Consider the following 25551-nt stretch of genomic DNA (forward strand, 5'->3'; position numbering starts at 1 on the left):
ATAGATACCTCAATTTAGTGACCCGGCCGAATGGCGTTTTCAAGGAAAGGATCTGATTTAATTGATTTAATTCCCAAGACTATTTTTATTGTTCGTGCGCCAATGCTCCACCTCCCGTCAAGTATGGGCAGGTAGTAAATGATATCGTATCCAGTCGTATTCCGTCTTCTCACCATACTTTAGAACTTGCCCTTGTTGACGACAAAGCCTTCCAAGGCAGCTGTCGACGTTAGTGTCATGCTTCTAAACGAAATACCGTAAAGACTTACAAACAGCGGCCCAGAGACGGTTCTCGGCCTCGGGAAATACCAGAGAGCGGGGGCTGTAGAAGACCTCATCGGCGACCTCCTCGGGGTGTCGAGGGAGGCAGTGCATGAACTTCCAGTCCGACTTTGCACCTCCTCGCTTTGCAAGGTCGTTCGTAATCTGGAAACCAGCAAAGTCCTTGAGGCGCTTCTGGGTATCAGCCTCCTGGCCCATGGAAACCCATGTATCAGTCACCAGGACATTGGCATCCTTAACAGCCTCCTCAGGGACGTTAGTCTCAAAAAGCTTGCCGGGTGAGGACACGCCGTCAGCAGCGGAGCTGATGAGTTGCCTCATGTTGTCAGGAATCTCATATCCCTTAGGGGCGGCAACGGATATGTCAACACCCATCTTGACACAACCGATGGCAAGATCGAACAGAACATTGTTGGCATCGCCGACCCAGGCGACCTTGAGGCCATTGAGGCCCAGTGTAGCTCCCTTGGCGCTTGCTGCTGGGAAGGTTTCATGGAGAGTGAGGAAGTCAGCAATCGTCTGCAGAGGATGGAAGTCATCGGACAGAGCGTTGATGACAGGTACACTTGAGTGCTTTGCGAGATTAGCGACATCAGAGTGAGGTCCAACTCGAGCGACCATACAGGAGGTCATGGAAGAAATGACAACCGAAGTGTCGTATAGCGACTCATTAACCTTGGCAGGCATTAGTACAGGTAGGTCTTCATCATGTAAGTGCAACTTACACCAAGCTGGATATCATCCTTCCCGAGAAACATGGGATTGCCACCAAGCATAGTCACAGCAGCTTCAGTGGAAACTCGAGTACGGGTACTGCGCTTGCTGAACATCATAGCAACGGTCTTACCAGCAAGACCAGCGTTGAGATAGCTCGCGGGAGCTCCGCCCTTGACGGCTATTTTTCGAGTGTTGGCATCACGGACAAGGTTGGCAAACTCATTGGGAGTGAGATCGGCAATTGTCATGAGATGCCTCGGTGTTGCAGCCTGTGAGTACGCTCGTTTCTGAAGGCCTGCAGCGGCCTCTCGAGCGATTCGGAAAGCTGAAGTCTTCATTTTAAGCTGTGTGTTGAGTTGAGTGAGTCAATGAGTAATTGTATAAATGAGAAAATGAGCTCTGAAGCCTAGAATTGAGCTGAACGTCAGATCGAGGAAGAAAGTGAACTTTTCTTTAAGCCAATGGCTTAAGTAGGTCAAGATATGATAAGTCTGTGTGGTAGGAAGAGTCACCATTGGAGGGCCATGTCCCGCTTTCTCCCAAAGAGCATATGCCCCACTTTAATGTGATGTTAAGCCGGTCTCGGGACGCTGACTCTAATTAATGAGATACCTAAGTAGTCCCAAGATATCTATCACTTAGACGACCTCATTACACATGGTTGGATCTGATTGCGATTTATATCGATCGTGTATACATACAAACGTATTGGATAGTTGTGAACCGAATGTGTTGCCGCTGTTGTCAAACTCCACTTACATGACGGTGAGTGAGCCCTTTGGACCTAGGTTTCTCAGGTTAAACGCCCGTTACCGATGGTTGAATTTTTAACAGCCATGATCCTGTTGGCTGACTGAGCTCGTCAATTTACGCCAAGATTTCGAGATGGAAATAAGTAGGTAATAAGGGTGTAGAGAATCATAATTGGAGTGTTTTCATTGCTCAACAGCCTCTCCCCTTTGTAAACCTTAGGAAGCTGTGATAAGCATGAGTGAAATATCTTGTCTGCTTGTTCCGTTTCAGATTCCAAACGTGAGCTGCTTTCTGTCTTACCCTGAGCAGAGGCGATGAGAGCTCTCAGCCGCGTGATATATGTGCCTAGATCCCTGGTATTGGAAGCAAGCCGACGAGCTCGAGGAGATATTGTTATGCCATAAGATAGCTGTCCCCCTCCCAAGTCTCCTCCAGACACGCCTAGGCGGCGCTAAAAGGTCTAGAGTGCACATATTCGTGAAGGTGTTTATGTAAATAGTACATGTGTGTTGATTTTATTGCTGCGTTCTGATGATATGTCTGCTCATTTGCTGTCTTGGTCAAGATTCTGCTGCAATATCGCCTGGTGGCATTATTATTTAGGTACCATTTATGGGCTACCTACCTACCTAGATAAGTACTATAGGTATAAAGACACCTCTATATTGGGATCACTACATATTGATTGCCAAAGATCTATTAGCTTGGAAATCGAAATTAAAATGGAAATAGACCCTCAACTTTGATCTATTAATAAAGATTTGTTCAATTAAAAAATGACGTCGCGTGCGAGACCAAATTCCAAACCCCCCCCAAGGAATGGAGTTTCAGGATCTAAAAGCTGGGGCCTGAGGTGCCTTGTGGTTCTGTTCCTGGATCAGACATAACCAAGCCAATCACAGCACCGCCCGCTACAACCTTATCACTCATAAACCCTGCCAAAGTGACTTCACCTCGATGACGAATCCCTACCTAACCTCAACTTGATGATTACTTCTGACATCAACATCGTCCCCAACATCCAACACATCATCAACCTCCCTCCTTGAACTGCAGATACATTACTACAGCCTGCCCCAACCCACTTGCGCCGCATGAGCGTCCCGAATCTCTGATAGCCGGGTTTCCACTTCATCCGATACGACTACAATGCCGGCCGAGGAGAACGAGCCTCTTGCCTCCCCAACGCGCGAGGAAGAGGAGCCTACCGAAACATCGCCACTTCTTAACAGAAGCGATGACGGGAATCACGATGACGATAGCGAGCGCGAACAAAATGGTCGAGCCTCGAATGAGCCTCAGTCCCGGGCCGCGTGGAGTCTCTGGTCAATCTGTAACAAGAAGACCAGCACCAAGGCACCTTGGCGGTGGCCTTCCATCATAGCCATGGCGCTCCTTGGTATCATCGTAATTCTCATCATAATTCTCGGTTTCCTCGTCCCGCCTGCCGTCAAGGAGTACGCCGAGAAAGCCGCTGTTCTTGAACCTACCAATCTATCAATTGAGAACATCACAAGCGATGGCATCCGGGCGCGTATTCGTGCAAATGTCTATCTCGATGGATCGCGGGTCGACAATCAAAATTCCCGCCGTATTGGAAAAGCAGTCACTGGAATTATGCGAAAACTTGAGACCAAAGAAACAATCGTCAACGTCTATCTACCCGACTACGCCGATGCGCTTGCTGGCACTGCTGTTATTCCTCCCCTAGTCGTTGATGTAGTTAATGGACACACCAATGAGCTAGACTTCGTGGCAGATGTGAACCCCGGCGACGCTGAGCATATCCGCAAGATTGCGAATGATTGGTTACAAGGGAACCTGAAGCAATTGAAAGTAGTGGGCAAAACCAAGGTTCACCTCAAATCGGGAATCATCCCTCTTGGTGCTCACGATGTGGCGGAATCCATGGTCTTTGAAGGTCAGGCTCTCTACCGCTCCTATGCTACTCTATTCTTAGGAAAGAAGACACTCTTTTAATGAGAAAAGGCGAATTTATTTCTGTAGTGCTGGACTGACAAACTTGCAGCTAATGATATCCCATCAATGCCCAAATACAGCATAGAGCGCATGGATCTTCACGATCGCCCGGTAGATGGCCACGGACGAAAAGTGATCGAGGCCGACATATCCTTGAAAGTCCACAATGACTACCCAGTGTCCTTCCGAGTCCCGACTCTTGGGTTTGAGGTTTTGGTGCCCAACTGCGACTCATCACTGCCCTCTATCAGTGTTGCAGATGCTGTCACGGAGCCGATTGATGTTAGAGCTAAGGCAGATGTTCAAGCCGACGCCAAAGGCATCATCCGCGACATTCCAGAATCTTTGACGAAAGCGTGCCCTCATTCTGAATCATCCCCTCTCGACCATTTCATGGACCGTTATCTGCACGGCGAGGATGCCAAGGTGTTTGTGAGAGGGAAGAAGACAAACAATACTGATACCCCCGAATGGATCTCGGATATCCTGGAGAGTATTACAGTACCAGTAGATTTTCCAGGACGATCATTTGATAGTTTGATTCGCAACTTTTCCCTGACGGATGTCGACTTTAAACTACCCGACCCTTTCGCCGATGTCGATGACCCCGAGGGCGAGCCCCGAGTATCTGGTACTGCACAAGTGCTCGCAGCTGTTCCACCTGAGCTGAATGTGGATTTGGGGGTGGACAAGCTCCGCTCCAACGCTGATCTGTTTTACAAGAAGCGTAAAATGGGCGAGTTGAACCTGCGCCACTGGCAGAGTGCCAACTCAACAAAGATCCAGGATAACGAAAACGGCGAAACTCTCCTTAACATTACATCACGGCTGGTCGACGTCCCCTTGACAATCACCGACGGTGACGTGTTCAGCGAGGTCATGCAGAAGCTACTGTTTGGAGGCGGCGATATCACACTCGACATCAAGGCCGAAGTCGACGTAAAGCTGAAAACCGTACTCGGCATTCTGACGGTGAAGAAGGTTCCCGCAGAGGGCAAGATTCCAGTAAACGGTCCGTCATCGCTGTGGTAATCTCTTGCATCCCCCATGAGGATGAATAATCCTTATCTACACGCTGAAGTATTTTCTTAACACGCCTTGCGATCATGGCAAGAGCCAATACTGACCTATGATCAGGATTCCCTGGAAACGCACTTGGTAAACTCAAGCCTCAAGTCGGCGAGATCGAGGTCATGGAAACTACAGAGACGGGGATTCGGATGAGAGCTCTTGTCAACCTCACAAACCCTACACCCTACGCAGCTGTTGTACCTTATCTCAGCGTACACATTCTTTACGATGGGGAACTTCTCGGCGAGGCCATATCAAGAAATGTCACGTTTGACCTAGGCAACAACACCAACCTTCCTGTTCTTGCGACTTGGGATCCCTTACGATTCGGCGGCGAGAAGGCGCAAGCAGTTGGCCGCAAGCTACTGTCAGACTATGTGTCCGGCAAGAATACGACACTGACGGCACGTACCCACAAACGGAGTGTCCCGAATGTCCCTATAATCGGCGAGGCCTTGTCGAAGATCAACATCACTCTGCCTACACCGCGAATAACTGTCCCAGGCGAGGACGAGCACGGAGACGAGAAGCCACACTTTATCGCAGATGCCACCTTTCATCTCTTTTCTTCGACAGCCACTTTTACACTTCTTTCTCCGTTGCTATATAACACTTTATACATAGAACACATAAACGCGACTGCTCTTTACAACCACACTGAACCAGTCGGTCAGATTATACACGATGAACCTTTCCCAGCAACACCTGGGCGATCCCAGACCCCGCGCTTGCCAGTCATATGGTCTGCCAGCAGCGTGGGATATGGCAAGCTGAAAGAAGCACTGGGCGGATCGCTCAAGCTTGATGCCATAGCCAACGTGACTGTGAGATTGGGCAGCTGGACTGAGAAAATCCATTATAAAGGCAAGGGAATCGGGGCAAAGGTCAGCCTATAGGTCTGATCAATCCTGTGAGGCCTTGACACAGAAGTGTTTGGAGTTAGTGGTTCTTATTTTTTGAGGGGAGGGGACTTGCTTGGGATACTGGCGTGTATTATTTCTTTTCCCTTATAGACACCTAGGATACACGAAATTGATTTCTTTGCAGTATGACACATACTGGTGTTCTGTTTCTGGATCACGCGTTGTGTGAACGAGTTGTTGAAGTGAACAGCAACTATTCTCCAGCAGTTCAGCTTTACTGATTCTAGGAACAACCACCTCTATGCAGAGCACACAAGGAAAACAATCACCATGACCATTTTCCCAACAAAGGTGATGTTCGTTGAACCTTCACATATTCGCAGACCACTAGTAACGAGCATCTTGGTATAAAAAGCTCGTTTGTGCCAGCCCTGACGCCAAGAGCCATTCAACTAACCATCTTTACATTCTCTCCCGCAGGCAGGCTTTGCAGGTAAGTCACAAACAGTTAACCGGCTAATCATTCTAGGTCCTCGATTTCACGAACAATCATGGCTTCCCAATACCCTCCTGGACTCACATTTACAAAGGTGAAGAACTCCAGCCACCACAACAGTGCGGCCCCCCTACCATTGTTCTCATCATCAGCTGGTAAGTCAGATCAGGAGTCGACCCTGGCTTTGAAGATGGCGCAGGCTATGGAAGGGGAGGTGGATGAGGCAATGAGGGACATGAAGAGGACCTGGAACGAGATGGCGGCCGAGAACAAAGGCCAGTCTGTCATGAAGAAATGATGGCAGGGATATTGTTTCACTTGAAGCTCATACTTTGAACTTGCATTTTCCCGGAGGCTGAAAGAATCAAGGGGCTGTCAAAAAAGAGGCTGCCGTGGGAAGCAATTAGGGAGGAAAACAGGAGCCTAGGTCAGAGTTAGTTGAACACGAAACATACCTTGGATCTAAATTTTCACATGGTGTCAGCCAGAAATGAAATCTCAAATAAGCACATGAGCAAAGGGTAAAAGCACCTTTTCGTTGATCTGAATTGTCCATTGCCGGTATTACTATTCGTAGCCCCCAACTCCATTCTGTTGATAAAAAGTCAAGTGAATTATGCAAGTCGTACACCAGCTTCCCGTCGCTTCTTGAGCTGCTGTTGAGCTGCCAGACTCATACCGGCAGAACTTGCGTCAAACATGCTCTGTGCTTCGCGTCGCTTCTCGTCCTCGATCTTCTTGAGCCGCTTCTCTGTCTTGCCCTTGCCGCTTCCCTTGCCATGGAACTTGTGGCTCATGTACTTGAACGCCTCCTTGTGGTCGAGAGAACGGCCGTGGTCATCGGTGTACTTGATGTCGACGTTGGGTTTGTATCCCGCTGAGAACAGCTCAGCCATGCGTCGAGACTGCTGCTGATCACGCCAGGTGTTTTGTTGACGTGCCCACTCCTCACGCTCACGGACTGACATTCTATCCAGCTTGCCACTTGTACGGTCACGCTCTCGCTGCGCGCGTGCCTGCTCGTCCAGCTCTTCTTCCAAAAGACGTTTCTTTGCGAGGAAGTCTTCTCGGTTTCGCAAGCTGGTATATTCCGCATCTCCACGTGTATCTTCCACGAGACCACGCTCTCTTAGTAGCGCGAGAGCCGCACCCATACCTGCACCAACGGCCTTCTCTTCTTCGACGCCTGCCTCATCCAACTCCTCGACAGCTGATGATTGGGGTTTCTCTTCAACCACTTCTGCATCGTCGCCCATGGGGTGGTCGTCATCGGGTTCTGGGGACTTTGATACAGTCTTTGGTCTTCTGGGCTTGCGCTCTTCGTTTTCACCTGGTTTACTTAGGCCTGCGACAAACTCTGAGACTTCATCGAGAACAAGGCCACCCTCTTGTTGCTCTGCTGGTTCTGGCTCGTTATCATCCTCCTTGAGCAGCCGGGCGATGTCTTCGGGTCGGGTCTTCTTTCGCTTCTTCAAGGCATTCTTTCTTTGGATCGCGAGTGTTGCTTGAAGGTCGTCGTCATCCACAAAAGTATCATCAACTGCCTTTCTCTTTTTCTTCGTCGTGTCTTTTGAGTCGATGTCCATCACGTCATCTGCGGGTGTTGTTTCAATGGGAAAGAGATCATCATCATCCGTGGGCTTTTGTCTGGTTCCTTTCTTGCCCTTCTTCTTTTTAGGCTTCTTGACTTTGATCTGTGAGGGGTCTATATAGTCTGAAGAAATAGGGGCATCACCTATAAAAGTTGATATATTAGTGTGGTATTCTTTTCTTTGGGCATGCAAGCAAAACTTACCGATAACGTCGTCCAAGCTCACGTTCTGGCCATTCTTTGTCTTGTCAACCGGTTTCTCAAGAATATCTGAGAGCTCTGCAATGACGCCACTTGTGTCGAGGGTGAACTTCTTGGATTTCTTGCCCTCAATCTCTTCATCGTAGTGTGATAGAATACCACGCTCGCCGTCCTCGTCGTCATCTAGGGGATTGTAGCCTGGTTTCTTCTTCTTGTTGTCAAGTCTCTCGGCAAGCTTTTCGGCCTCGCGCATGTTCAGATTCTCCAGCTCATCGCCTTCTTCCTCGTTCTCATCAATGGTTGTATCTTTGAGGGTGAGAATTTGGTCGTCGCCATCGAGGAAAGCCGCCGTGTCATGTCCAACTTTGATACCAGCGAGATCCTTGGAAGTATACTGGACTGCAGCAGCAGCTTCAGCCTCGGCTGCGGCCAGCTCCTCCTCCAATTTCCTGACTTTAGCAATCTTCTTCTGTCGCTTCTTTTGTCCAATGAGCCAGTCTTTGGCGCTAAGATCGCCACCCTCCTCGGCTTCTCCAAAGCCTTTGCCTTCCAGAACTGCATTTCGTTGCGCCAGCTCCCGGGCTTTTCGGACAGCTGCGGCTTTCTCCTCGCGCTTCTTCTTTGCCTTTTCCGCTTCGATCACCTTGTTGTAGTTGTCGTAGGCCTGAGCTTGGCGGCTCTCCAGTGTGCTGGGTGCATCACCATCCGCGTACATTGACTGGTTTTGACTGGTGTTATCTGCTCCTGGGACAGGCAGAGGCTTCATTCCCAGGGAGATGCGAATTCTGTTCGTCTCTTCGATCGTTGCGGCGTCCATCTTGGCATTCGTATCGCGATGGCAACGTCGATATATGTGATGCGACTATGTTAGATGATGAAAACGACTATTTCTGGGTATCTACTCCGTACCTAGGCAGAAAGATAGGCCTGAGGTTGACAAGCACGAATCACTTTGAATCGTGGCTGGTGGAACAGGTCGTGGCTGGGTAATTCCGCAGTTAGACCGGATTATGTCAGCAGACAGTAACAATTTTGTGTATTTAAGTCTCCGAGCCGCAACCAAAAAAAATTTCTTTCTCTTCTCTTCAAGCAAACACGGATCTGTGCCTAGCGATCCCCTGCTCTTCGGAGTCAGGGTCGATTGCTTTGCAGCTCGATAACTTATAAGGAGCCATCAACTTGTTATGGTGTCAATCATCCTATCGACAGGTCCAAGAGTAACTGTTGCTTCAGCCGCTTCATTCGCTGTCGAAAGATGGCTTGAGTGTCGGGGCTGTTGCATAACGAGACGCTATATTCCACCCCCCTTTTCCGAGACCGTCGGTCGGTGAGGTTGGGGAAAACCATGGCCTACCTACATTTCATTTGACTAGAAGAATCTTGCGCAATTCGTGATGTCCGTGTAATTCCATATATATACATGTATGTCGCGATATACCTGAGACAGGCCTTCAAACTTTTATTTTTTTAAGCGGACCCTAAATCAGGTGGGCTAACGTCAGGTTGCCGAGCAACAAAAGCGATCCAACGCTTGGCTTTGGTCGTTGCTGATCCCCCCAGTATCTTGCCGTTGACAGCTAGAGCCTCTTCCTGATGGCTTCGGCTTTGATCCTGAATCTGGGGATCAAGTCCACCTCATGACAAAGCAACAAGCATCATTTCACGATCTGCGGCCCGTCTTCGGAGCATGGTACCAAGATTCGACTAGATCGCATAATGACGGCGGAGTGTCCTGTTGTCAGGTCTGATGCGACGTTTGTGGACCAATAACGCAGCCGCAGGGTAGGCGAGTTTCCGTAAATGAAGTTGAATCGAAGTGAGACATCCTGTCACAACAGTCGATAACCGAGGATAACATGTATGTGCAGCCTGCATATATGCATATATAGACATGAAGGTTGCGTTGCACTCGGCGCTTTGTTCCAGGCTACTACTCGGTACTCACTAATCATCCGTCCACTACCGACGCCTCCATCCGGGGTGACCTGTCTAGTCTGGGGTTTGAGAATTTGAGCATCACGAGAGAGTCTGGGGAAGGGGGCGGAAGGAAGCGAGAGCCCACAGCTCGGCTCGCATGTGAAGACTGTCTATGAGTGGTCATGGATGTTATGCTATGGATGGATTACAGGGGGGACGATTGTCCTCCTACCTATTGGGAGCTACTCCGTAGTCAGTCATGCCATGGGGGTTGTCCAAGGTAGCCAGCCAAGCTACCCCACACTATGAGTTGGAGACCTTTTGTCAGTGAAATCATACATTATTATTTTGGGGTAAAAGTCACAGGAGCTCAAATCAGCTGGTGCATGTGAATACCCGGGTGCATAGCTATTCTCAGAAGTCAAGTTGACAATGAAACTCCAAATCATCATTGTCCCCCAAGAGGCATCTGAAGCCATCGTGAGCTGATGAAGCATGTTCAGATGAGTATGATCTCGACAAAGCATAACAAGCCGAGGTGATATCAAATGCAAAACAACACCACCTCCTGGGAACTGCAGCAGACTAATTGTAATCAACTCGGCCTCATTCTAATTATTCGGGCCTTTGAACCACACCGCACTATCCCCCAAAGGCCTGCGTCCGTTGTTCACCAACTCTACAGCTTGCTTCCGCACTTCCATATTCGGAATCTAACAACTAGACCCTTGACAAGCCCAGTTCTTCTATTACGAAATTTCTGTAATAGTCGGGATGCCGGCTCTCTATAAAACCTTCACGGTGGACCTGGTAGATGTTGGTGATCCAGTCTCATCAGTCTCGATCAACTCTACAGCCTCTCTGATACAGCCCATCATGTACTTTGTGTCTTCTGCCTTTCTTCTCGGCTCATTCGCTCTCCAGAGCGTCTTGGGCCGACCAGCCTTCGATGAGAGGAGTCTCGTACAAGAGAGACAGTCTTCGGTCGACTCCTTTATCAAGTCTGAGAGCTCAGTGGCCATTGAGCAACTCCTCTGCAATATCGGCTCCGATGGCTGCAACTCCAAGAATGTAGCCACTGGTATTGTCATTGCCTCTCCAGACACACAGGATCCTGACTGTAAGTCGATGACATAGCCAACCTGAGCAAAAGACGCTTCCTAACATACGCTAGATTTTTATACCTGGACTCGAGATGCTGCTCTAGTCTTCAAGTACGTCGTCGATAGGTTCATCAACCAGTATGATGCTGGCTTGCAGAGGAAGATCCAAGAGTATATCGTCTCCCAAGCCAAGCTCCAGGGCGTTTCCAACCCTTCTGGATCGCTTTCGGATGGCTCAGGTCTAGGAGAGGCCAAGTTCAACGTCGACATGAGTGCCTTCACTGGCGGCTGGGGTGAGTATTCATGGTTTTTTTTTTTTTTTTTTTTTTTTTTTTTTTTTTTGGCGCCCCTACATGAGAACAGTTGACTAAAGATTGTCAAGGTCGACCTCAACGAGATGGTCCAGCTCTGCGTGCGACTGCTATGATCACCTATGCCAACTGGCTGATTGCCAACGGGTACACCTCCACAGCTAACGACATCGTGTGGCCTGTTGTTCGCAACGATCTCAACTACGTGGCTCAATATTGGTCAGTGATGCAGCAGCCTTAACTGGAGCCAGTTCTGACCGTCATAGGAACCAAACCGGATTTGACTTGTGGGAAGAGGTCAAGGGCAGTTCGTTCTTTACAACTGGTTCCCAGTATCGAGGTTAGTTTGCTAGATGATTTACCAGTAAGGCGATGTACTCACTCACACTTTGAAGCTCTCATTGAAGGTGCCGCTCTGGCCAAGAAGCTCGGCAAGTCAGGAGACAACTACTCCAACATCGCTCCCCAGGCTCTCTGCTTCTTGCAGACTTACTGGATATCCTCCGGCAAATACGTCGACTCTAACAGTAAGTAGTAAACTAGCTGGACTCTCAGTGATCATAACCACTGACCCCTATAGTCAATGTCAACGATGGCCGCACTGGCAAGGACGCCAACAGTATTCTGTCGTCCATCCACAATTTCGACCCTGCTCTGAACTGCGATCCCGCCACCTTCCAGCCATGCAGCGACAAGGCCCTCGCCAACCACAAGGCGGTTACTGACTCTTTCCGCTCATGGAACATCAACAAGGGTATCTCTCAAGGCTCAGCTGTCGCCGTTGGACGATACGTCGAAGATGTCTACTACAATGGCAACCCCTGGTACCTCGCTACGCTTGCGGCGGCAGAGCAACTCTACGATGCCATTTATGTCTGGAAGCAGCAGGGGTCTATCACCGTGTCGGACGTCTCCCTTTCGTTCTTCAAGGACCTCGTCTCTTCCATCTCTACCGGAACCTACGCCAGCGACTCTGCCAACTTCAAGAGCATCACTGACGCCGTCTCCAAGTATGCTGATGGGTATGTTGCTATCGTTGCAAAGTATGTCGGCACAGATGGCCACCTCGCAGAGCAGTTTGACAAGAATGACGGACATCCTCTTTCTGCCACAGACTTGACTTGGTCATATGCCGCTTTCCTCTCAGCTGCTGATCGTCGAGCTGGTGTTATTCCTCCTTCTTGGGCTGGCAGCGTGGCTGCTGTTCCCAACCAATGCGGTACCAATACTGTCGCTGGCTCGTACTCATCGGCCACTGCAACTTCGTTCCCGGCATCGCAAACACCCAAGGATGGTGTGCCCACTCCAACTGGCACCCAGACTTCCACTTCCACTTCCAGCTCGTCCACTAGCACCAGTTGCCCTATTGCAACCTCTGTAGCTGTCACTTTCGAAGAGGTTGTCACCACCAACTTTGGTGATACCATCAAGATCGTTGGCAACATCGCTGCTCTCGGTAACTGGGACACATCAAAGGCTGTTGCCTTGAGCGCCTCGGACTATACCTCCTCGAACCCTGTGTGGAAGGCCACCATTTCCCTAACTGCAGGACAGTCTATTCAGTATAAGTACATTAACATCAAGAAGGACGGCTCTCTCACCTGGGAGAAGGACCCCAACCGTACATACACTGTTCCCAAGACATGCGCCACAAAGGCTACACAGTCTGACAAGTGGCAGTCTTAAGATGATGCCTTTGCTCTATATGCCTTGAGGGTTATTTCGATACATTGATAGGCAGAGTTGGAATCCGACTTAGATTGTTACTTTGACAGGGCTGGGAGTGAAATCCAATGAGTTTGATGACGAAAACGAAGGATACGTGTTTGGAGGTAGCAAGTCTGATAATAACACATATGCTGTTACATGTGTTTATTGAGTTCAGTGGTTTATTTTACTAGGCTTCTCTTAGCCCGCGTATCGGTCATTGATTTGAACATCCAATGTGATCTCAAGCAAGGATTCCTCGAGCATCTCTGGCTGAAGCAGATTGGCGCATGACTTTGTATGTACGACTGTGGAGTGTCATGCTGTGAATGCTCACTTTGTTAATGATTCACTGAGATACCAACTCAGTCTATGGCGAGCTTGCTTTGATATTCACAACAGTCATGTTAACTCTAAGCCTCACATTAGCAACTGTGACTCCACCCCTCATGGGGAGACACGAGTGCATCTCAAGTCACTACCCATCTCTTCGACCATGATGTAATAGCAAAATCCCGAGCACTTTCTGGAATTTGCTGATTGTGATATATCCCAATACCTCCTGTAGTCACTCATGTGTCAATTTCTTTCATTCCTTTGGTAGCTCCTCTACGCAAACTCTTCATCCTCTTCCTCCTCAATCTGGTTTTTCACTCGCACCAAGATCGTCGTCTTCCACTTATCCAACTTGCTGATCTGGTCGAACTGATACAGCCTGTCGGTAAACTGCTCCTGGCTCTTGGCCTCGATGGCCTCGCAGAGGTCAGTCAAAAGCTGATGCTCACGCTGTGCACCAAATGAGGGATCCATATCGCGGTACTTCTCCAGGGCGCGCTGAGCAGCGACCAGATCGCCACTGGCCAGATGGCAGATACCTGCCTTGAGCAAGTAGTCCTTGACGCTGTACTTCATGAGGTTGTTGTTGATTGATTGCTCAGCCACCCTCTCGTATTTCTCGATGGCCTTGTAGTAGTCGCCCTCGATAGCAGCCACGTCGGCCACCTTCAGCCATAGCTTGTTGGCAAGACTGTTAAGATCCATAAGTAGATGTAAAATACGGATGCGGTTGTGATATCCAACTTACGCTGCCGCATTATCGCCCTCATACCAGGTAGCAGCGAGTTCGTAGCACTCGATAGCGCTCTTGGCATCGCCGAGTTCCACCTCATACAGCTCGCCGAGATTTTCCTTATGGGAAGCTGCGCGGCGGAAATTACCCTTGGCGCAGTATCGATCGACAGCGACGTTCAGGCATCGCGCAGCAGCCTGAGGGTCGTCTTTGCGGTAGGCCTTGAAGGCATCCACTAGGGTGTTGGCAGCGTCATCGGGTTCCTTCAGCTTGTCGGTTTGAACTTGGGCGGCCTGTTCAAAAGCCTTTCCGGCTTCGAGCACTAGATGTCGGTAGTGTCAGCTTCGGGTTCACAACGAAACAAAGCGGTAAAGGCGTACTCTGTTGCTGCATCTTGAAGGCATTGGCGGCTTGAGTGAAGAGATCAGCGGCCTCTTGATACTTCTCCTCTCGTCCACCAAAGAAGCTGAAGCCGCCGCCGGCACTCTGAAGCTGCTTCTGAGCCTGAAGGTTGCGAAGTGTCAGCACAACTGCAAAGCAACAGCCAATACAAAGCGGGGGAGGGGTTACGAAACCTTTTGGAGAAGAGCTCTTGGGTCTTGAGCCATGATTGTGATATTCGTGAAAGGGGTATCAAGGAAGAGTTGGGAGGAGAAACAGAAAGAGAGAGAGAAAAAACACCACGTTCTAGGTTATCACGAGTTGGCTTTAAGTTGTACCTAGGTACTAATGTAAGTGAAGATGGCGAGTACCTCGACTTGCGGCGCGGACGGCGGCTGAGCTATGACGACGGTCGCTTAAGCCACAGAGTGACACCTGGGCTAGGTAGTACCAGTAGGTAGTAGGTAAGGTACCTAGGTTAGTCGCTGGGGTCTTTTTAGTGGGCCCCCGTTGTCACCTTGAAGATCTAGGTCAAGACGGATCAAAGTTATCTTGGATATATATCCATCACAAGACTCTATTGACAGATCGCCTTAGGTACGCAGAGAGAAAACCTTGATCGAGATTCAACAGATATTATATCCATATCGACAGATCAGGCCAGCTACGCATCATGACGATCTGCACATCCTGCCATATTGCCCTTCAGCGCAGCATCACACATTCTACAAGACTTTTGACAACTCGGTTCATAACGACAAACTCGTCTGCCGCCGCCTCGATCCTCGAGAAACCCACCTGGTCCGTTAGAAGCCTTCTACCATCCTCGCCAAGTTCAGCCCCTGCAGAAAAGATCACGCCCTCCCAATTACACCACCTCCTCCGCCTCTCAGCCCTACCGTTGCCAGCTACACCCGAGGACGAAGCTGCCATGATCAACACCCTCCAGAGCCAATTGCAGTTCGTCCGAGCCGTGCAGCGTGTGGACACAACCGGGGTTGAACCCCTGCGGGCGATCCGTGATGAGACCACAGAGGCTCGACAAGAGGTGACCATTGGACTTGCTGAAGTGCAAGAAGCTCTGGATAAGGAGGTTCGCATAGGGCATTATCAAAGGGCGAGGAGGGTTAGAGAGACGGTTGAGTTTGAGGCAGAGAAGTGGGATGCCCTCAAGACGGCTGGCAAAACAGCAGGAAGATATTTCGTGGTTGAGAGCGGGAAAAATGATGTGGAGGGTGCTGAGTGATTGCGATACACGATTCGCAAGACAGCTACCTTGTATAAGTGCCCCCCCCCCCCCAATGAGATACCCTTTTATAAATTAAATCCCCAAATGGAAGATTCTAAACCATACGATTCTGCAATCATGTTCGCTTGATCCTTGCCCAGATATCGCTATGCCACTAATAGTCTTCACATACATATGCCCCAGCCCACCAGTCCCTGTGCTCATATCATCATAATTAACGCTCATTTCGCATTGCCCTTTTTCTTCGACGGTCCGGCGTCCTCGTTGTTCTATGACTTGTTTTCCGACGGTCCATCCTTGGGCTTTGGCTTGGGGACCTTCTCGTACGCATTCGGACTCGGCGCCCTCTTCTCCTTTCCCTTTCCATTTCTCCGCCCACGTCCATGACTGTGCCCGTGTTCATGCCCACAGCTTTGGCGCTTCCCGCCCGCTGGTTGTGCTCCATCGCGGTCAGAGCCCGAGTCTGAATCTGAGTCTGAGTCGGACGAAGACTCATCGCTGGACTCGTCGACGGCTTTCGGCTTATGGTAGATACAACACACTATTGAAATATGTGTTAGTATGTGGGCGTATGCTCGTATAGGATCATGTTGCCCACCTTTTGAGCTCTTACGTCCAAGACCTTCATTATCAACTACGTCCTCTGCCCACTGTACGGATCGCCCATTGGACGCATGAGCGCCTCGAAGTCTCAGGATCTGAGGCGCTTGTTCTCTTGTTTCTGGTGTTTGCGCCGGGGTTTCGGTTTGTGTTTGTGAGGGCGCTGGTGCGCTTCGTTGCTGTTGCCGTTGCGACATGACCGTCTCGAGGTGATGTGATATTCGATGTAGCTATAGCACGAGCGACTGTTTGTTTCCTTTGACAGGTTTTTCGGGGAGAAAGTTATCTCTCCCGGAGGATGTGGTGTTGTCTTGTTAATAATGTTGTCACGCGCTTGTTGATGGAATCGTATGGCAAATAAATGATTTGCCTTACCTTAGTAGGTAGTAGTAGTATCAACATTCAGTTGTAATGATAAGATACGTACCTCTTTTCACGCCACGACTTGCCGGATTTATTAGCCAATCATTGGATGCGAGCTCCCATTCACAATTCTCTACCTGTGCTGTATTAAAAACAACTTAATTACCTATCCACGTTCTTTTAAGGAATCTTCTTTTCGATCCAATGGTTATGAAAGAACTGCTGGTAAAAGGAATACTGTTATTTTTCAATGCTAGAGTACAACTTTGACACTACAACTACCACACAAGATGATCGTCCACCCATGTTAAACTGTCGAGCAAATCAGTCAGGATGAATTCTTTTTGCTAAGTCTCATAGTTCTCCTGCAGTTCTATAATACATAATTCTGAGATATAATCTATAGTTGGGGTGATATACAATTGACATGGTAATGCCACCATCATCGTCTACTCATTCATCATACAGCCTTAAATCGTACAGAATCCAACCATGATAGAGCTCAGTTGATCGCAGCTCTCTTCTCGGCTTTGTCTTTCTTCTTAGCACCCTTCATACTTCTTCGCGGTCGACTCCTCTTGTGCTCTGGCAATACACGAGGCTTGTTATGCAACCAACCTTGGATTGGTTGACGAGAGCCAATGAATCGCCCCTCAGGACTGAAGACATCAACTGCTGGCCAGCCAGGTTCTATCGCAGGCTCAGGCTCAGGCTCAGGCTCCTTACGCCTCTTTACCACCGGAGTTCCTGCATCTATTCGCAGAGCCCTCATGGCTGCAAAAGGATCAGACGTGTCGAGCTGCTTCGGCTTGGCCCTTTGCTCGAATCGGGGCTGTTGGTCTGGAAATACCTTCATAGCGACATCCTGTGCGCGGACTTGTGCAACAAGCTCAACATAGCCCACACCCTCGATGAGGATGTCTGTCGACAACACTCGGAAAGGAAGCCTGTCGACATTTAACCCAATCGCGTTCTTCCGTGTAAGAGGGCCAGCTCTTTGTCTGGTGACGTCGTGAGACAGCTTAAATGTTCCAGCATGCTTCATCTTGCCTCCAATTCCGGGAAGCATGATACTTGGTACACCGATGGATTCCCGTGTCTGCTCCTGAAAAGCAATGGCCTTCTCAGTCTGAGTGAGGTGCTCCTCCAGAGGCGTAAAGTTGTATGCCAGAAAAACCAAGCCCGGGTTCTTTGGTGTGATGCGAATGAGACCTCCTCCTAGTATGAGGGACTTGCCAGGCGTCATTGAAATCTGTTCAGGTACGATGCGCTTCTTCATAATCATCGACTGACGGCACTCCTCCTTCACAAACAAGTCAAGGTCGCTTCGTGCCAAGCCAGGAAGGTCGATTAATTCGCCCTTTCCGTTTCCAAAAGGTACTCGAATTGGGGATGCTGTTGTGCCAGGGAGTGAGGACACCAGAGGCATATCAGGATAGTTCTGAGCCGGCTGAGGGGGCGGAAGCAGTTCCCCAACATCAACGTCTTGCTCTCCAACTTGTTCGGCATATATCGATTCCGCACTGACGCTATCCCGAGGATATGTCGATACTGATGCCCTCCCGGCTTCCTTGCTTGGCCCCATTCTGCCTTTGGGATAGACAGCCTCAAAGAGCTGACTTTTGCCCACGTTGACCTTTCCAACCATCCACCCGGCACCGCCGCGCTGCCAGATATCTTCTCTAACCTCCGTGCACCACCAAGAACGCTTTGCGCTAACGCATCGGACATTGCCAAGACGAACCCTACCTCCAAGTCGGCCGAGAGCATCTCGTAGTACCTCACGAAGGTAGGGCATCATTGAGTCCACAATCTCTTTCGTAGGACCAAGAAGATCGCCGCGAGTAATGATAAAACTCAGTTCTGTCTTGCGATCATTCTGGTACTTGCCCGCTCGTGATCTTCGATTGCGCGTCCTGATGGGAATGTCGCCGAGGAGAACATTAAGTCGAGGGATGAGCGACATGGGGAAATCGGCAGCATCTATGACATGGTATATGTGATTGTACTTGTGCGGCGATTCCTCGATGGTTTCGCGCAAGGACTCAACGGTGGGATGGAACATAGCAACCTTTGCTGTGTCGCTCGAGGTGCTATAATGTTGTAAATTGTGGCATCGATCACATACAGGCTGTTTATCTCGGGAGAGTGGTTCTTTTAATTCGTTAGCTTCTGCATGGTTTGTAGTAAGAGAGTTGGAGGCGTACTCGGAGCAATATCCCCCCCCTTCTCAGCTCCAGTTACCAAGAGAGAGGGATCCAGGCCAAGAGCTTCCAGCTGGGCAGGGTCTAAGGATCTGAGAGCGTCATCGACAACTCCATCTTCCTGGCTCGCTGTATGCTGACGCTCAAAAGCCTTTGGGTTCAACCACTTCTTTACTCTTTTGCTCTCAGGGTCGAAATAGCCCAGCATTTGCGGATCGCTCGTCTGCGTAAAGGCACCGCATCCTGTGCAGTTCAATGGTAAGCGCCTCTTAGGAGTCTCAAGGCCCAGAGATGAGCTTTCGCTTGTCGTGATTGGTACATCTTGGACTATCGTTTCGGTATGATTAAGTCGTCGAGTATAGATCGGAGTTGGTAAAGGCGTGGCTTTCCGTGTTCTGTGAAATCGACTCGAAGCTCCAACGGCCGGACATAAGAATAAAGGAACACTCGACGAAGCAGACGCTTCACCGATACTAAGAGCCCGGTTTATCCATCGAGCTGACAATGCGCGATGCATTGCGTTGTTTCTATGGTGGAGAAACGAATTCGGGTTGTCGCAACTAAAAATGTTGGACTTACACAGATTACCTATCCCAAAAATTTCCTAGGAAATCGTAGCTTTGTTAGCCTCCACTAAGCGGCATCCATTATGAACCCCACCAGCCAGTTCGGGTCAACGCTCGGCCCGCAGCCTCGAGCACAGCGTGCGTTACCCTTTGGGCAGGGGTCTACGATTTTCTGGGCCTAGAGCCGTCGACTTTTTGAAGCATTGCGACCACGGAACTGGTTCGATTCTGAAGAGACGCTTGCGACCTTTGTAGTTTAAAGGTTTGCGCAGTCCAAGATGAGGTCTCTCGGTGAACGTTTCAACAAGCTTCGCGCCGTAAGTCAATTCCCGGGGTTCGTGTCTTAAGGATGTGGCTGACAATTAACATAGAAGGTAGATATCTCTCCCACAAACGACGATCCGCGATCCATTGCTCACGACTGAATCAGATCATTTCCTTAAGATGCGGCCCGGGCGCAGCAATCCTTCCCCCAGAGGTGACCAGAATACATATGGACTTTGCAACGAGCTTCAAGAACGGCCATATGGGCGCCAAGTTAGTCCATATATCAAGGTCTCTGGCACATGAACTAATACACCAAAAACAGAAAGTTCTGGCGTGAGAACCTCCCCCGACTAAAATACCATAATCCCTCAGTTCCTATGATCGTCAATCGTCACAGTCGGAACAACAAGAAGCCTACAATCTCTATCTATCTCCGCAAACCCGACACTTCAACTCCCGCACCCGCTACTCGTTCCCAGCCCTCCTCATCACGCAATAACATGTCCAAGGCCACACCACCGGACGCTGATGAGAAGATTATTACTGTCGATATGACCGAGAAACACTCCTCTCACATTCTTGAATACGTACTGGCCGAGACCCGTGCTGTCCCCATCAAACCCACCAAGGAGGAGATCCGTGAATTGCAGGAGTTGGACGCCATGGCCAGACAAGCCGAGGTTGACCGAGCACGTATGAGGAGCTTACGTGAGGAGAAGAAACGTGAGGAGGATATGCTGAAGCGAGCCCGGGCTGCTGGCGGTGTTGCTGAGGAAGAGGATTCGTAAAAAGGCTTGGAATGAAAGAGACCCATAACGATGCTGTACAATAAATGTGTATTAACGAATGCCACATATCTGGCAAGTGTACAAGTTGGAAATTTAGAAAGTCCCACCACCTTCTGCTTGAACTCCTACGCTGGTCAATGAATGTATTGTTGGGCTACCGCACACGTACAACGTACATTTCAATTTTGAAGAACTGCGATTCTCCCATAGAATCTCTTGTAGACAAGACAAATTCAGTTTCTAATTGCACCTTGACAGGCCCTGTATATAGATCTACACTCCCAAGAAAAAAACCCTTGAACTACCTATCAAAACTCCGTAAATGAAATGAATGCTTATTCGTAAGTTCATCAACTGTACCGTTTTACTTTATCCCAAAGCCCTCGCTTTCATGAACAGCAGTCCACAGCAACTTCTCTAACCTTTCTTTTGACTTGTATCGTGACAGAGATAGCATGTTGAAGCACGTTCGAGCAATAGGGAACCTGCCTTCATCCTCACCAAGGCAGGATATCTTAATCGGCAGTACAGCAGCACCCATAGCAGGAATTCGATCGCTACCAGTGATGAACAGCAGTAGTTTCCGTTGATCTTGAGATGTTGCCGCCTGAAATGTCTCCCAGAACCAGTCAATGACGGGTTCGGAACCATCTGGCCTTTTGGTTCCCCAGTTATCGTATTCAGCGACCCCCCTTAGCGAGTTGATGTCAAGTGCTTCGTCAGAGCCTCGTACAAGGAGTTCAATCTCTTCTGGCCTAAAGAGAGACAGAGCATTACCTCCGCATACAGTGTAGAATCCTCGTTTGAAGGGTTCGAACTGTCTCGTCACAGACACATCGATTATGTGCCGCACGTAAAGGTCCACGTATTCTCGACGGTTGCTGTTAGTGACAGGGATGCGTTCGCCTCCAGGGCAAAGGGGAACCTGCACCTGAGTACCATATTTATCCACATCAATAGCGAAATCGAGACAGAAGGTTTCTTCCACATTGCCTTCATATTCTAGCAACTGTCGTAATCCTCGAGCTAGTCGAGGCCGGTATTCTGCCAGGTCTTCCAGGTTATAACGCATAGGGGGTTTTGGATGAGCTGATGCTCCTGTACCGTGTGTTGGAGCCGATGCAATGAGTTTTCGAAATGCAAAAGGGGGCAGGGCCACATCCAGAATAGTCGAGTTGTATATAGCAAGTCCCATCACGACTCCGACCAAGAAGAACTGATCGGAGGTTTCAAAAGCGTTCGGATTGAAATAGCAGAACTGAGAATCCTCGTCATAAAGGAAAAGTCCTATCCAGAGTCAGCAGGGCCCCTGTTTCTGTTGGGCAATTCAGCTTACCATGGTCGGGGTTGAAAACTTCTCTGGCCAGAAGTAAAAACCACTCTTTCCGTAGACCACCAGCATCTACTCCCTCCTCACCACTAAAGGTAATACGAAGACCCTTTTTGATATCCTCGCTCCCACTTCCAATCACCTCGCTGACAGCTTTTAGACTGTCATCTACCAGACAATCTCGGCGAACATTTAATTCGAGGAACTGGTTGATAGCCTTGCGACTCATGATACTATCGAAAAAGGCGTCACGGGCTTTACTCTGCATCTGGCGACGAGCATCGTGCTCAAGAATATGGTTCTTGGCCCATATGCTTAAAAGGAACGGGTACTGGCAGAACGTGAACTTGCTCCTACGAGCCTCCCAATTCTCAAAGTCCGCAACTAAGTCAGTGTAGTCGATCATTGAATTGTAGAAGTCGCTCGTTGGTAGGATTTGTCCGTGAGAATGAACACTAGAACGACCCTCGGCCGAGCCCGACGGGGATTCTTCATTTCTCCGGCTGTGTGGCAAGTTATTCGCAGCGAAAAGGAGCGCCAAGACCCGCGAAGAAGCTCTAATCTGCCAATCTTCGGCATACATGATTGTCTTTTCAGGCTCCTTGGCCTTCTTCGACGAGTTTGCGCGGTTTATCTCATCGTAGAGGTAAGCTCCTGAGCGCCCTTCTTGCATTTGTGGTATCAGGCCAGCCGTGATGTCAACTTTCACCTCTTGCTTCTTTCCACTCTGCCGAATCATCCGATATGTTAAGAAACCAGATGCCAACTCTTTGGTACGAATGAAGCGAGAAGGGTGATGTCTTGAAAACCAGGTTATCAACTGGTCATGGCATTCAGCCGACGAGTTTGATACTAAGCCCACTATGCGCTTGATGATGCCGGAGTGTTGCCCGGATAAAGGTCCGGATTCAGGGGTGCCGGCTTTTCTCTGCTGTATTGACCATGGGCCAGCAGGCAAGCCTTTGTCGAATTGCAGAATTCCCCGAAACAGTGTTTCCTGTTCGTGAAGTAATGGGTTTTCTAAGATGATAAGGAGAAACCTCAAGTCTGCTGGATCCTTCAATGGCCTTCCAGGTCTCTTTAGAAGCATTTCGGTTGCTTTAAGAAGAACTCGCCGAGCATGTTCTTGACCCTGCAGTAGTTCCCGCTCCATTAATTGCAATTCTCGTTGAGAAGGGGTTAAGAAGGCCTTTCCTTGACACATCTCCTCGTAAATCGCAAACCATCCCTCAGCGGGATTCACAATAGTGATGTACCATTTGATGAGATCGCCCCAGTTCATTTGCGGTGTCTTCGTGTTGACTGGCGCGCTTGAGAAACTCCGTTCCACACGGTTCGTCGACGGCCGTCGAGGCCGAGAGTCTTCTTGGTTGCCCATCCACCATGTCCCATTCTCAGCAAAGTCACCTAAAAGTAGTAACTTTGGATCGAGGTCGCATGATCCATCATCGAATTGCGGTGTAAACCGCTCCTCTCGTAGCTCACGCGCCGCATGGTTTCCTGAAGGCTCGCGACGATGCCCTCTCTGTTCACGAGGCTCACTAGGTAGCATTGGCTTGTGGCGGGTCGATTCGCTTCTACATCTAATGGGCTGGCGGTGGGTATGTGTTAGGAATGATGAGTTAATGCATTCGAATGAGCCAAAGCAGGCTACGATATAGTCTTCCAAAGCCTTGAATATCCTTTTCGGGTCACCATCAGATTGATCAGGCAATCTGCGTTGCTCTTTTGACCCGCCTTCTCGCAATATCTTACGTACTGGAGGTCTTTCGGTGTAAGAAGAAGAGAAGGATCGCATTGGCGTAGGGTTCGGCCGGGCGGGACTCGACCGTAGGGTCGGTTCCTCATCGAAGGCGTAATGAGAAACTTGTATAGCAGGGGACTTGGATGAAGAAGCTGCGTCCTGCTCGAAATCAAGGCTTTGGCCAGCAGCCTGTAATCGGCTGCTAAATGACAATTTCGACGGCGGTTGTGGCGGCGCCTCGGTGGGAGGTTCAGGAATTGGATGCAACTTCTTAGAAAGGAAGGATTGTATCGATTGTTGAACCAGTCGGTTTGTCTGTTCGATCGAGATATGCGGACCTGCACCCAAATTAGTGATTGTCCTCTTTCTCTTGCCTTTGTTCCTACCTCGAGTTGTGGCAGACCGGGAGTGGTCCTGGCTTGCATCTCTACGCGACTTCGAACCATCATGATCTGCACTCAGAGGCTCCAAATCGTTGACTGTAGTACAGATCGTGCATTTGAACACCTTGAGCTCCCGCGGCCATCGTACTAACGAACCACATGTCATGCAGTTGCCCGTCGTAAAATCCTTACTTCCTACAGGGCCGTTTCGAGTATGAGAAGGGTTTCGAGCTTGTGTCTTCGGTGCTTGCCGAGGCATTGCCGAGTCATCGTCTGCAAAACCCAGGTCAGGCGGTGGTGCGCCGACTGAGTTCTGCCTCTTTTTCTTGCTGCTGAAGAGGGAAGGAAAAGGCTGGCTCATAGAGCGCGTGTGCTGTGGTCGACGAGGTTTGGAAGATTGAGGCCGCGAGGGATGCAAATCAGACTCGTCGGAGCTGGAATCGGCGTTGGCATTGGAGAAGGACAACTCGAGGCGATTCCCGTTCGATGTATTCGGCAGATTCGTCGAGTAAAGCGCGGGCAATGTGGTAGGCGTGTGTAAGGCCGTATTGTGAATTCGACTGATGAGGTCACCGTTGGAGTTGGAGTTGTTGTTGGGTTGCGACCCACGACGACTCGGCCAGGGAGCCATTTCTAGGGAAGTTACTAAGGATTCAGGGAGGCGATCTCGTGCAAGTCACGAGACGCTTGTCGAGATAGGTAATATTCTGCAACTTTTGGATACTTGTTTGGAGGAAGGAAAGATGGTGATTCGGAGTTTTAAACGTCTTTTGTTAGTCAAGCATGATGAACATGATCCAAAGTCAGCATGTTCCGAATGGGAGTTGACGCCAGCAGCAGACAAGCCCAGTTCAGCTCGGCGAAGTCAGCCAAACAAACCCATGCTTTGTCCTTTGGCACCTAGTCTCTCAATGGTGTGAGGAAGAAGAGTGAAATTTGGTCAACGAGTCTGCGGAAACAAAGCAATGAACGATGAGTGATGGATGGGTGCAGCTCAAGCCGTGGCTGTGGTTGGTGAAACAAGCCCGGTTTGTACGTATAGGCATTCAATGTTGATGAGTAAAGATCCAATATTAGGATTGGATCCAGTACCTTGTTTGGTCTATGAAACCCAACGACTGTAATAATAAATCGCATGCAACGTGCGGCCGCCGACTGTTGAGTTCCTGATCATCTTGGCCCATTTTGTCCTGACGGATTCATCACAGAGCCTTACAATTCCCCTTGTCTCTCAGACGTCTCCGCGATACCCGGAAATTTTGGGCTTTGAACTCCAATTGAATATCGCGTGTAAACGCCGAGAAGCAGGGGTTGACGAGAGGCTTGACGGATACGGGCATTACCAGGGCTTCCAAGCAAAGCTGGAGTTCCTGGCGGCCAGTGAGGAATGGAGAGGACGATATGATCCAGGTGTTTATCAGGTCCTCTTTCACCGCAATGGGAAACGTGAGTATCCTGCCTTTTTACCTATAGTAGGTCCAGGATTGACAGGTGAGTGTACGTACTGTATCTTTTTTAAGACCTCGTATTATGTTAGTGGTTGGCTTCCTTAACCCGGTCCAATGATCGTGCAGCTAGTGACCGCATATGGGTTTAATAAATTGGATGCTCCCAT

At 49.5% G+C, this 25551-nt stretch overlaps 10 protein-coding genes across 10 annotated transcripts; 4 read left to right on the plus strand and 6 right to left on the minus strand.

The window, feature by feature from the left end:
• Positions 1–179: 179 nt before the first annotated feature.
• FMAN_05948 (putative ornithine carbamoyltransferase precursor) lies at positions 180–1337 on the minus strand (the record flags this gene model as incomplete). Its single annotated transcript, XM_041827333.1, has 3 exons — positions 180–220; positions 270–957; positions 1008–1337. 3 exons carry the CDS (start codon positions 1335–1337, stop codon positions 180–182), a joined length of 1059 nt encoding a protein of 352 aa, XP_041678306.1.
• Positions 1338–2901: 1564 nt separating this feature from the next.
• Positions 2902–5699, plus strand: FMAN_05947 (uncharacterized protein; the record flags this gene model as incomplete). The annotated part of the gene is made up of 3 exons (XM_041827334.1): positions 2902–3673; positions 3782–4744; positions 4870–5699. 3 exons carry the CDS (start codon positions 2902–2904, stop codon positions 5697–5699), a joined length of 2565 nt encoding a protein of 854 aa, XP_041678307.1.
• A 1077-nt stretch (positions 5700–6776) lies between these two features.
• On the minus strand, positions 6777–8771 carry FMAN_05946 (uncharacterized protein; the record flags this gene model as incomplete). The annotated part of the gene is made up of 2 exons (XM_041827335.1): positions 6777–7897; positions 7958–8771. The coding sequence occupies 2 exons, from the start codon at positions 8769–8771 to the stop codon at positions 6777–6779; spliced, it is 1935 nt and encodes a 644-aa protein (XP_041678308.1).
• A 1874-nt stretch (positions 8772–10645) lies between these two features.
• FMAN_05945 (putative glucan 1,4-alpha-glucosidase) lies at positions 10646–12971 on the plus strand (the record flags this gene model as incomplete). Its single annotated transcript, XM_041827336.1, has 6 exons — positions 10646–10991; positions 11046–11267; positions 11357–11504; positions 11552–11625; positions 11681–11812; positions 11866–12971. The coding sequence occupies 6 exons, from the start codon at positions 10646–10648 to the stop codon at positions 12969–12971; spliced, it is 2028 nt and encodes a 675-aa protein (XP_041678309.1).
• A 630-nt stretch (positions 12972–13601) lies between these two features.
• On the minus strand, positions 13602–14669 carry FMAN_05944 (putative transport vesicle fusion protein SEC17; the record flags this gene model as incomplete). The annotated part of the gene is made up of 4 exons (XM_041827337.1): positions 13602–14019; positions 14077–14383; positions 14442–14565; positions 14637–14669. The coding sequence occupies 4 exons, from the start codon at positions 14667–14669 to the stop codon at positions 13602–13604; spliced, it is 882 nt and encodes a 293-aa protein (XP_041678310.1).
• A 446-nt stretch (positions 14670–15115) lies between these two features.
• Positions 15116–15688, plus strand: FMAN_05943 (uncharacterized protein; the record flags this gene model as incomplete). The annotated part of the gene is made up of 1 exon (XM_041827338.1): positions 15116–15688. The coding sequence occupies one exon, from the start codon at positions 15116–15118 to the stop codon at positions 15686–15688; it is 573 nt and encodes a 190-aa protein (XP_041678311.1).
• A 272-nt stretch (positions 15689–15960) lies between these two features.
• Positions 15961–16488, minus strand: FMAN_05942 (uncharacterized protein; the record flags this gene model as incomplete). Its single annotated transcript, XM_041827339.1, has 2 exons — positions 15961–16232; positions 16290–16488. 2 exons carry the CDS (start codon positions 16486–16488, stop codon positions 15961–15963), a joined length of 471 nt encoding a protein of 156 aa, XP_041678312.1.
• A 668-nt stretch (positions 16489–17156) lies between these two features.
• Positions 17157–19375, minus strand: FMAN_05941 (uncharacterized protein; the record flags this gene model as incomplete). Its single annotated transcript, XM_041827340.1, has 2 exons — positions 17157–18808; positions 18862–19375. 2 exons carry the CDS (start codon positions 19373–19375, stop codon positions 17157–17159), a joined length of 2166 nt encoding a protein of 721 aa, XP_041678313.1.
• A 327-nt stretch (positions 19376–19702) lies between these two features.
• On the plus strand, positions 19703–20479 carry FMAN_05940 (uncharacterized protein; the record flags this gene model as incomplete). Its single annotated transcript, XM_041827341.1, has 4 exons — positions 19703–19741; positions 19796–19798; positions 19855–19961; positions 20014–20479. 4 exons carry the CDS (start codon positions 19703–19705, stop codon positions 20477–20479), a joined length of 615 nt encoding a protein of 204 aa, XP_041678314.1.
• A 364-nt stretch (positions 20480–20843) lies between these two features.
• Positions 20844–24567, minus strand: FMAN_05939 (uncharacterized protein; the record flags this gene model as incomplete). Its single annotated transcript, XM_041827343.1, has 3 exons — positions 20844–21766; positions 21816–23891; positions 23940–24567. 3 exons carry the CDS (start codon positions 24565–24567, stop codon positions 20844–20846), a joined length of 3627 nt encoding a protein of 1208 aa, XP_041678315.1.
• Between the last annotated feature and the right edge of the window lie 984 nt (positions 24568–25551).

Source organism: Fusarium mangiferae, assembly GCF_900044065.1.
Source record: "Fusarium mangiferae strain MRC7560 genome assembly, contig: FMAN_scaffold002, whole genome shotgun sequence".
In the NCBI taxonomy this organism is placed as follows: domain Eukaryota; kingdom Fungi; phylum Ascomycota; class Sordariomycetes; order Hypocreales; family Nectriaceae; genus Fusarium; species Fusarium mangiferae.